This window comes from Engraulis encrasicolus, chromosome 1, assembly GCF_034702125.1.
Source record: "Engraulis encrasicolus isolate BLACKSEA-1 chromosome 1, IST_EnEncr_1.0, whole genome shotgun sequence".
Lineage (NCBI taxonomy): Eukaryota > Metazoa > Chordata > Actinopteri > Clupeiformes > Engraulidae > Engraulis > Engraulis encrasicolus.
This window is the reverse complement of record NC_085857.1, coordinates 36,071,112-36,083,521: the sequence shown is the minus strand read 5'-3', so window position 1 is coordinate 36,083,521 and position 12,410 is coordinate 36,071,112. Positions and strand designations below refer to the sequence as shown.

The 12,410-nt window shown below is 40.9% G+C and overlaps 1 protein-coding gene across 1 annotated transcript in view; it reads left to right on the top strand.

Moving 5' to 3' along the window:
• Nucleotides 1-1,631: 1,631 nt before the first annotated feature.
• LOC134450826 (integrin alpha-M-like) overlaps nt 1,632-12,410 on the top strand; it is a 63,911-nt gene continuing 53,132 nt past the window's right edge. The window contains exon 1 of the mRNA XM_063200830.1: nt 1,632-1,773. Within this exon, the coding sequence (XP_063056900.1) occupies nt 1,725-1,773 (49 nt within the window). The 5' untranslated portion in view covers nt 1,632-1,724. The remainder of the gene's footprint in view (nt 1,774-12,410) is intronic.

Genomic DNA, 12,410 nt, shown 5'->3' with positions numbered 1-12,410 from the left:
CCTTGAAAAAAAATGGGGAAGTCACTGGGCCTGTTCTGCATGTCAAACAAGAGGCGAAAAACTGAGATCTTATTTATTTACAATTACAAATATTTTTGCAAAAATGTCAATGCAGTATTTACCTGTCCCACAGCCCTACAATAATAAGTCTCAAAAATAATTTTCATCATCTTCTTCTTCTCCTCCTCCTCCTCCTCCTCCTCCTCCTTCTTCTCCTCCTCCTCCTTCTTCTCCTCCTTCTCCTTCTCCTCCTCCTCCTCCTCCAAAAGGCTTTTCTCTGTCCCAAAACCCCACAATAATAGACCAGGCTACCAGAAGGACAGCCCCACTTTCAAGAAGCATTTTTCAGAAGACCTTTCTCTATTCCTGCAAATTATAAAAGGAAGTTGAACCATGAGATCCATATGAGTTTTCATGTGTCAATTTCAAGACATGACTGTTTACTGACGGTGTACATTTCAAGCAATTTATTTCAAGAATGTATGCTACTGCCTACTCACGAATGTCATCATTTTGGAAATTCACTGTTAAAACTAGACACCTCCATCACACATCACACAATCTGACATGCAGTGAGCTATTTTCTATTTCGCCTTTCTAAATTAGCTGAACGAAAAAAAAGGTTAGGTCGTCGTTCGAAAAGCGGAAGTTGTGCAATGTGTGTGTGTGCGCGCGCGCGTGTGTGTGTATGTGAATGTGTTTTTGGGGGGTGGGGTGGAGTGTGGCCGTGGTGGTGGTGGGGGCACAGGGCGTGGTTATGATGTGTTGCAACTCTGAGGTGACAGGGAGCTCGTGCTGTTTACACTACACTTGCAGCAAACGTGTGAGGTTTGCCAGGAAGGGTGTTCTAACTGTATGGGGTTAGCTGAGAAAGTGTGTGGTGTGGGTGTATGGGTGTTTGTATTCAGAGGCGATTCTAGTGTCAGTGGGGGCCCCAAACAAAAAACCCCAAGGAATTAACATTCGAAACAAATTGTAGCTATTATAGTTTCAAGTCGAGCTGTTTTTCACCATCTAGGGCCCCAAGCGGCTGCCTGCCTAGCCTGGTGACAAGATGCACCTCTCGTTGTATTGATGGATGTGGTTGAAAAAGAGGGCTAGTTCAGGGCTTTGGCCTTTTTTAGCCTCTAATACTGCCCAGATGCCACACAAAAGTTAATTGCTATCAAAGCCATGGTCACTGAAGTTAAACGAAAACATATGTTAAAACTGCACGTTTCATGCACTGTATCACGTTGATTAAGTTAGTTACAATGGAATGGGGTAATTTAAAATACAAGTACTCATGACTGTTGTAGACTTTGAGAAAAGTTTTGAGGGGGGCCTCAACTCAACTTTGTTTGTAAACATAACTTACATTGTGTGCATATGCCCATGAAGTGTTTGAGTGAGGTTTTCACTAACCACATGGATATGTATTTTTTAAGGCAGAAGAGAAGGCATTTGATCATTTTAAAAATGAACCCACCCCTCCACCCGATGGATCTGATAAATTGCTCTCCTTCAGCTTCTCTTTTTCAGAAGGTGGCTGAAAGAGGAGGAGGAAGAAGAACACAAAGAGGAAATTACGTGACGAGCACCCCCCCCCCTGTGCTACGCCTTGCGCTTATGAGAAAGCTGAGGACGTGCCGATAGCGCACTGGAGGAAGCACAAGCACATGCACATGCAGGTTGGTGGTGGTCCCCTGCTCTCTGGAGTCTAAGCGGTCGAGGTCGGTGGGAGGATGGCTGCATGGAGATTATGTCTTCATCTGGTGGTCTTATGGGCAGCAGGTATGTGGACAAGGGATGTTTCTGTTATCTTATTCCAGTAATTGTGTTTTCTTAGATGCTAAAAAAACAGCTGTTCACTAAGTGCTGCTTCACTTTTTTTTCTCACAGGCAGGTGCACTTTGGCTCAAGGAAATAAGTTACTGAAAAGTATGGTCAAACTTATCTTAATTGTGTTTTCTTATAAATGGCATAGACTTAAAATGTTGTGTTTTTATTAATAGCCAACATGTTGCATATTTTTGTTTAATGTTGGTTTAACGTCAAAATGACAGTGAAATCAATGAATTCCATGCTTTAGTGGTTGAAAGCCAGCTTTAAGCATCACTTTTTGCAGTATAATCTTCATGCAGTTGATTGACAGTTACAATGGTTCAATTATAGAGGGTTTCCTAAGGTAATGTTTAAACATGCAGTTGCGGCATGTACACTTTGGCCTTAGGATAAGCCATTGTCTCTATTTAGACAAAGTGGAAGCTTTGAATATACTCTTTGTTTAATTTTATCAGACCCTCAGACCGAAAAGAGTCTTATTGTTTACTATTTTTAGTATTACAACGATAGACTTTCTGACACTTGCACTTCCTGTTTTTTCGAATCCTCTCGTTCAGAATTTGAAACTGTGTGTTTCCCGTGGTGTGTGGTTTTAAGTCCTCCTGTGCTCTCAGGGCCGCTGCTAAGGTTGTGGAGGCCCTAAGCATAACTGGTCAGGAGGCCCCCTCATAATTAAGTAATAGTAACAACAATCTACTTACTAATAAATACATATTTTGTAATGTAATTCAATATTTTTTTCATGACGCTTTTTTAATCAATCTCAATTTAAGAGGCCCCAAATTTGGGGGCAAAGTAGTTGGTGCCCCAAGCACTGGTTGGTGCCCTATGCACTCCGCGCACTCTGCTTATGTCTACCGGCGGCCCTGTGTGCTCCCCACCGTTCTCGAAATTGTGTTTTTGTTGTACCTTGCACTACAGTGCATATGGTCTGTTTAACTTTGTTTTGGAGAATACAGCTTAAAAATGAAGGGCTCTTTTCCAAAATGAGATATATCCATTCTGTATAATGTTGGGAAATTGACATTTTTGTATTGGGCATTCCATTGAATTGCATTGCAAAATGCATTTTATAGAGGTTTAAAAAGTATGTTCTCAAAACATTTGAATGGCCAGAATTCACACATAGATGATAGGAGTTCTTAACAGTCAATTCCAATATTAAAATGCAAAAAGTCAAAAATGGTGGATATAGCGTTTTGGAAAATAGCTCTTCAAATACTCTTTATTGTGTCCCATGGGGATCCGTGGTCTACTGGATGAATCCATTTCATCAGAGTGGGCAGTCGTGTTAGTGAGTTGGTCTTTCAACCAGAAAGATGCATGTTCGAATCCCATCCTTATTCCTACACTCTCTTCCCCGTTTGACAAGCTCTTGTTCAAGGCCCCAATCTCTGCATTGCTCCATGGACTGTAACCAATACCCTGTAGAAAAATAACATTGGATAAATAATGCATTGGATAAAAACATCAGCTAAAGTGTAATGTAACCTCATCATGTATATTCTAGGTACATATTTTGATTCCATCAATTTGTATCTGGATCCTGATTATGTTTGTCCCCCAAAACGTTTTCTTACAGCAGACAAAAGCAAAAATAAAACTACTCTGTGTTTTTTTTGTCATACACACATGGCCATGCATCATGCATGGAAGTGTGCAGCGGTCTGAGTAGAGTATGCAGAAGTGGTTCTTTGTGGGTGATAAAAGCATATTGATGCACAAATGAACGGTAACAGTTCCGGCACCAACTTTGATGTCGTATAATTCCTAAACGACTTAAGCTATGACTACAAAACTTCTTGACTTTTCCTAAAATTTAGTTGGCTACAGTTTAGTACCAAAAAATTAGGTTTATCATTTTTGCTGTTGCCATGGCAACGGTTTTCTGACAGGTATGTCTGACCGAAAATCACTGATCTAAGTCTCATTATTGTTCTTGTCTGATCACATACTACTTATTGTATATTTATTCCGTTACATTAGCACAAATTACCTACATAACATACCTAATCTAATATCAGCTTCATTAATTATCATTATTTTATGCTAATTTTTGCTAATGTTATGACATCACCACATATATAATCGCAACAGGTTTTTCTTAACCAACGCACATTTCACCTCAATTTCATTCATTCTTTTTATTTCTCATTGCTTAAGTGTGTCATGTATATCATGCCCTGCAAATTTGGTAATGATATATCCTACTGTTGAGGACTTACCACTTAGTGTAACGCTACAAGAAACTGAAGGCCCAGGAATGCCAAAAAAGCCCAGTCTGAATAGGGTTAATGTAGTAATTATTATCCAATTATGGTTCAACATACAGCAGGTAATAACGGAGTAAATGAAGTGAGTGCAGTGAACTCAGGTCATCCTCCACAACCACACTGTCAAAGTCAACATGTACTTCATTGTCAATTTCCAATGTAGCAGGTGTTTCACAAAAGACAGACATTGCATTTCACTAGACCTAATGTGGACCTGCAGCTACAGACATCAACAATAAATAGACCCCCCCCCCCCTGCACACACACACGCGCGCACGCACACACACACACACACACACACACACAAACAAACAAAACAACCCACATCGACAAAAACAAGTCAATACAGTCAGTAGACATAATACAGGTGGACATTTTAACTTTTGACCTCAGCCTAGCATTATCCAAGCTTGGAGTGTGGCAATGATGAATGAAGTGCTGAAGTAAAGTGTGCTAAACAATACACTCTCAGGTCATATACATACTCTATATGGGAGGGGTGGGGAACCTTTTTCATTCAGGGGGGGCCACTTCAATTTCCACCAAGGGCCGTAAAAGTCCTCCGAGGGGCGTACTATGAACGCAAAACAGGATTTCCCCCTGCACTTTAGGCCTTTATTGAAGGCAGCCATCTTTAAAACGGACCCCACCTTCTCTAGGTCCCCTGAATATAATTAATTGTGTTGAAAATGTGATTTCTATGATTCCTTTACTGCATAACATTAGAATTATATTGGGGGTGGGGGGGTGGATAAAACGGCCTGCCCTCGAGACAAAAGTTCTCCACCCCTGCTCTATATCCACTGCAAATCTGCAGAGGAAGAATATTATTGAAACCATTGTGGTTTTTGCATTGGGAAAGGTTGGGTAATTGCTCAGGGCTTCGTCCAGTCAGGGGCCTCGCCATTGCATTACGGTACTCGTCTTCCTGCATTTCAAGTTATTTTCCACACACCACACTCTTCCTTGTTATTGGGGTGTCTCTGAAGTAAGGTAGTCAGACAATGTAGGGAATACCCAGTTTCCCCTTTTTTTCTTTTTATTCATTTCATTGCAGGGTTTACAGGGGACTCAAAATAGTTCTTTGCCCAGGGCCTCAGAATCGATATCCTAAAACTGCCACTGACTAAAAGCAAGGTTTCCTCCACGCACCTGTTGTTCACTATCTGGTGTGTGTCACAGGAAATGACACGAGTTTTTGGCGTTAACATGCCAAATGGCAGTTTGTCACTATTCTAAGTAAGAGCACAAAGAACATTACCTCTTGTAAAAGTCTTATTTTGACTCACAGGCACCTAATCCCACATTGTTCCAGGGACTGTAACCAATACCCTGAAAAATAATAGTTGTAAGTCGCTTTGAATAATAAAAAAAATGTGTCATCTACCAACTGAGTTGATACATAATAGCGGTGTAAATGAGAGCCTTCATGGTGATTCGATTCAATATCTTAAGCCAGCGATTCTATCATTTTTAGATGCGTCCAGCATCTCTATAACAGGGTCTGTCTGTCCGTCCGTCCGTCCGTCTGAAACGCTTTCATTAAATTGTTGTCCGTCTGAAACGCTTTCTTTAAATTGTTCCTTCCTGTGACCACAAGGCGGCAGACTTGCCATTTTGGACCGGAGCGAATGCGTGCAAGCATAGCCTTTCAATGGGGCACCTAAGTCACGCCCTTCTACTTCCGATCCACGGGGCTGGAGCCATAGAGGTAGAAAATAACACTAGAGAGGACCCCGCCCCCCTTTTTACGGCAATCTGTAGCGGCCATTATCTGTAGGTAGATCAGAGAAATGGAAATTAACGGAGAACGAGGCTCACCTCTGTCAAAAATGGCTTAATCATGTGCAAATGTCCATCAACACACTATACAAGGACAATAGTTGAAGTGTGTTGCTAACTATGTTCATAAAATATATTATTTGATTTTTTAATGTATTTTATAGACTCATATGATTTAAGTAGATATTTAGCCTGACATTTCAAATCTGGTCTTTGATTAAAATGTTACTTCATATTTACACAGTTTTAGTTAATTTCTTGACAGGGGTGGGCGTGTTCTCCATTGACTTGCATTGCCTGAAAGTACCTACACTACCTACGGAAGTTGGGAAGCTCCAGCTGCCATTTCCCAGTGCTGTCGCAAATTGCTGTGTCCTCTCTAGTGTTATTTTCTACCTCTATGGCTGGAGCTCTCAAAATTTTGACTGAGAGTTAATGGAGCGAGTCAAGCTAAATCCTCATCCCGTTTGGCATGTGCTCCGGATTTCACATATGATGACAGTGAATTTGAAAGGTTTGGATTTGCGTCGTAAGACCACTCATTTTCGACACGCAAGAAACGTTATTTTAGCTTTTGTGCAAAACTGTGTTAGAGACTACACGTGCGCCTCGCATATCTGACATGAACCGAGGCACAGCCAACCCTACCGCTGCACCACGGCTTAAGTGGCTGCACGTCGGACATGCGACGTCTGTTGTGTAGTCCAAATAATTGTATATTTTTGCACACACACAACTCAAAAATCGCTTGCCAAGTGAAGTCAACAAGCACACCATTGGTTGTTATTAATTCTGAGGCACAGCATATGTGTGATCGACGGGGAAATGCGAGGTGGATGGGAAAATAGCTTTGATCAGTCCATTACAGCCCAGTCAAAAGTTTTTGCGTTGCCAGCCCCATAAGCCGCCCGGAAGGGGTGGAGACTTAGGTACCCCATACTAAACCGGATGCTAACGTTGGCGAAAAGTAGCCTAGCCACAGGCTAACTGACAAACGTGAGGCCAACAACTCAGCCGATCGTGATGTACGCCACAAATAGACCAATCAACCTCATATTTAGACACTACGATGTTGATTTCTGCCTTCGATTTTCATCAGTTAAGAAATCTAGCGTCGGATTAACACATTATTAAAGCGATGGTTCGGAGTAGAATCACCCTAATGCCATTTGAACCGTGACACCCATCCACCTTTACACCCGAAGTGTTTTCTGCCGCAGGCTTACATCAACAGAGTTGCCGTGTTATTCGATGTTTATTCCGGATAGCTTGACTCAAGCGCATATGGATCCTGGGCACCGTCTCCAAACTTTCCCCACAAAAATAACATGTCATGACACCAAACTTCTACAGTATAACAAATGTGGTTTGTACTCACAAAAAGATGAATTTGAAACTTTGTACATAGTCCAGGAGTTTATTAGTTACAACACACGAGACGATTAGCTTTTCTGCTGCTAAACATCCGTCGACGTCACTTCCTCCAGCTGGGACTCTATCCATCTCAGCCAGTTCCTCGTCCGTATATTCGGGTTCGAATAAATATGGATTTCCTTCAAAATCGCGAGAGTCATCCTCACGTTCCATGCTGGCAGTGTATTCTTCCATTCTTGTGTATTTTAATGGCAGCAAAAAATGGTCCAGTCCTTAGCTATCTGGCTATGTGTCGGCAATCGCTTCCGGCAATATTATGCCATGCTGTGGACAGTCCCAGCTGGAGGAAGTGACGTCGACGGATGTTTAGCAGCAGAAAAGCTAATCGTCTCGTGTGTTGTTACTAATAAACTCCTGGACTATGTACAAAGTTTCAAATTCATCTTTTTGTAAGTACAAACCACATTTGTTATACTGTAGAAGTTTGGTGTCATGACATGTTATTTTTGTGGGGAAAGTTTGGAGACGGTGCCCAGGATCCATATGCGCTTGAGTCAAGCTATCCGGAATAAACATCGAATAACACGGCAACTCTGTTGATGTAAGCCTGCGGCAGAAAACACTTCGGGTGTAAAGGTGGATGGGTGTCACGGTTCAAATGGCATTAGGGTGATTCTACTCCGAACCATCGCTTTAAGGTAGTAAAGCGAGTTGCCGCCATGTTTGTTTTCCAGAATCACCCGGGTAGAGAGCTCACGTGCAGCATTCTGGGTAATTCACCTTTGGCTAAGGCCCGCCCTAAAGTGCTTTTTGACCAATCACAGCGCAGCAAAAGGACGACCTCGGACAAACCTCGGACAGTTTGGACAGTTTTGACAGCGCTCCATAACTCAATGCTGAAATCGCATGTTTTCAAGTAGGGTTTAGCAAGATATTACGGTCGTATTATTATTAAAATGTGACTGGAAATTGTGCCTGGGGTATTTGTGACAAAGGTGCAAGTTTCCCGCGATGTAACATTAGGTAATCGGTTTCCTCTTCACCTAAAACTGGACTAATATTAGCAGTTGAATAGTCTGGCTTGAAGGGTCTCGGCATCCTCACTCGACTAGAAAGCGCACGGATCATCAAACATAGCCTACTTTGTGTGCTCCAATCATGCCACCATATCACTCGTGTAACTTTTCAGTAATGTTGTAAGCAAAACACGAACCTATTTCAGGGTAGGATTTTGGTTTTCTGACCTAAATTAATGAAGAAACAACGCTAGCAAAGTTCACTGTCAGTCACGTCAGGATTGTTTTGACTAGCAGCTGATGGACGTTATTTTCTTGAGCTATTAAAGACATAAACGCCAAAAGTTAATGTTACACATTGATGTGGTAGCTTTGAATATGACAACATCCGTTGGGTGATTTCGTCCAACTCAACTACAGTTTTTTGAGCCAGGGACATAGGCTATGCGAGTTATAGCTTACCATGGTGGCACAATATGAAAATCGATACCAGGGTGAGAATTTGAGATCCCACAACAGCTAAACAACTGTGATGCATGACAGTTCAGGAAATACAAATTATGAATGCAGGAGTGGTTTTTTTTTAATTTCTTAGTTGTGAACAACCGCAGCGATAGCCAGATCACTGCATTAATCACGTTATCACAGCGCATAGAAAGTGTATCTGTCCGACCTAGCAACTGTTGCTAAAGAGGGCGGGGCTTAGCCAAAGGCGAATTGAGTTTCACGTTATTAATGCACAAAATGCGTGTTTTTAAAAAAATGCAGTGAGTTCAAAATCAAACCAACTGCCATTTGGAAGGGCAATGGTGCTTTTCGTTGCGCTCAGAGAGAGTACAGGAGAGAACGCGTCTTTCGTAATTGCTTTGCAGTCGTGTGCATTTGATAAACTCTGGCACGGAAGTTCACTGCTTTGTGCCTTGACGGTGAAGCTGGTATTGAAAAAAAGTCCATAATTCACCTAAAGGGTCAACCCATAAGCGCATGATTCACCCAAACGGTTTTATTTATTTATTATTTGTCGATGTTTAGATTCTTTCCCACATGCACATAATGCTGAAATGGCGTGATACTAAAGGTTGTTAGGCCTAATAAATGTCTGGTAATTTGTAATGTAGCCTACTTCATCTAGGCTATGTGAAATTTCAAATCATAGCCTATGGTCCTTTTTCCAAATCCAAGAATGATGATAAGCTTATTATACCCTAAACTGCAAAAAATAAAGCCATGTCTCGCCATTTTGCTGCCTTGCTGCCTGCCACAATATTTGGAGTGTCCATGATGACCAATAAACAAAAAGTACATCCTCGGGGGGCGTTGACAGGCTAGGAGGAGGCCAGGGGGGCGTTTGGGGGGAAAAATGGCATAGTTGGAACTGGCATAGAGGGACACATCTGTTGTCCGCCTGTCGGCCTTGTTCATACTGAAGAAGGCCGCATGATTGGATTCGATTCAGTGGTTCATTTTTTCATTTTCAATATTTTCATGCATTTCATTTGAGAAACATTATTATTAGTCAGCCAGCATGACCATTACTGCACAAGCAAAATATAGTGCCTCGCAAAAGGAGTGTAATAATGACAAAAGTAACACAGAAAGATTTATCTATTAATCTAATTGTGGGCTGCAGAATCAATGTATCGATACAAATAGATTACTATTTACACCCCTAGTTAACACACAGCCGGGCAATTACTGAAGATCAGTCAGTGGAAAATATTATTGAGTTGTCGGGAGATTTACCAGCATTCTACTGCATGTGCATGCATCTCTAAGCACTCGCTGCAGGGCAGAGGTGCGTTTCTCGAAAGCGTAGTTGTTAGCCAGTCAGCAACTTGGGTAGTTGTCGATGGGAAATTGCATTGCAAACAACAAAGTAGCTAATACAGTTAGCAAATGGTTTCGAGATATGCGCCACAGGTCAGCATGAATTCACACCTCGGCTCTGCCCTGTGACGGCTAGTCTGCTAGTCTCACGATTAAAAATAGCTGCACCTCTGACACCATATCTACAAATGTCTCAGTCGTTGCAACTTAAACAGTTTTTCCTCCATTGGTTTGGCTCATTTCTTGAAACAGAGATGACATTCTCCAAAAGATATGGACAAATCCCCAAACCAACTGGCAATGTTTTCAGAACAGAATGTCATTTAACATTGCTTTCATCAAATTTCAAGTGCTTTGAACATGTCTCAAGTGTCTATTGCATCTTTGCAAATGGTTATGCACAAATACATGTCGCCTACAGTTAATACAGTAACATTTTCCAATTAAGTAGAACTTGGTCTTCTAAACTGATTAGTCTAGAAACTAGTCACTATCCATTCTCCCTGTAAAAGATCAATAAAATGTGTGATGTAGATAAATTAATTAACTGTGGGACAGCGACAAAGTGCATCCTCATTGCCCAAAAAGTGTTTCTGTTTTTTCCTAACTGCTGTCCATCCAATGCTCTGACATGAATAGGCAATCCCCCAGACGTGCAAACTGTCCCCCGTGCAACTTAACCCTCCTGTTACCCTCAAATTTTGGAACATCCGTGATCCTTGGGGTCAATTTGACCCCAACCACTTAAATGTTTACAAAATCAGTAGAAAACAACACTTTGGAACATGTTTATGTCTCAGATGTGTATTATTGCTCTGTTGGTGAGATAAAAAGTCCTTCAAATATATCCTAGCACCCCCACACATAGCCCACACACCAAAAAAACTTAATCCATGACTAGAATTTTTTTTTAGAAAAAATAGCAATAAAATGTCATTAATTGGTCTAAAAACATATGGAGACATATTATTGAAATTTTAGTGGCTCCATATACTCCCTAAATATGAATTTCTATTACTTATAACATTTGAAACGAAAACAAAAAATTGATTATCAAGGATATTATCTATCTATTACCGTATGGGTTAATTTGACCCTAAAAGAAATAGACATTTTCCCAAACATTCAGAAGGTTTTTATGTCCAACATTCATTTTCCTTGAATGTTTGAATGTGTATTTCTAACACAAGTATAATAGTTAGGTAAGAACATGGATACATTGCCAACCAAGAGTTTCGGGAACATCATAGAAAATCATTGTTTTCTACATTATTTCTACGCTTGAATTAGTGCGAAGGAAAAAAGCATAAAGAACATAAAAAAAAGCATAAGCAAGAATGAGCATGTGTTCCTTGTAGACATATTACATGTTCATGGTAGTGGGGTAATGTTTGAAGGAACAGGGCTCGCAACTTGTATGTTTACTTTCTATTCACTACGTATGCCCACTGGAGAACTTGTGGTATGGACGTCAATGTGTATGTCCTTCACAAAAGTTACAGCTGTTGCTGTTCCTGCCTTCTCTATGTCAGGTAGCAGCAGTTTATAACCAATGCTGCAGACAACTATGTCAATTTGGAACACCATACTGAATAGAGGAGAAGAATAGCACCATTATATCTCTCAACATAGCAACCAACCTTGAGATCGCATCAATCTAAAGAAGTACATCGGCTCGTCACCATCAGAACCGTCCATTTCAATATTTGGATCACAATCATAAAGCTTCTCTTCAAATATACCATCACTTATAATTATGTATGCTGGGCACAGAACAGCAAAAGTAGCTCCCAGGGTACAGGGCTGGGGGGGTAGGGGGGTTGCTGTGGTGGGTGCCATGATGGTACTATAGGTACAACAAGGTTCAGTTGGTGGATTTTGTCAAAATGTCAATGCTGTGGTAGCCACCACTGTAAAAAATGTTGCCGTGAATTAGTTAGGCCTCCCCCATGTCATTAGTATTTTTTAGTTATCAGGGGCCAAACAAAAGCAAAATGTTCAGAAGAAACATGGCTAAATAGCTTATTGTCATGTATTTCACATTATCTAAACATATTTTAACATTTATTTGCAAAATATGGATGTTCCATTTATGTTTTATACACTTGAAACAATTGAGGTCAAATTGACCCCAAGGAACACGGATGTAACCAAAATGTGTACAGCACTTAGGAAAAACATTTTTGTTGAAATTTCACTTTTTTCACATTTATCGCAGCTATTTAGGAAAAGTCATCAAAGATGAGGCAGAAGAAATATGTACTTCATGTATTTTTCAGGTGTTGAAAGGGGTCAAATAGACCACAAGGATAAC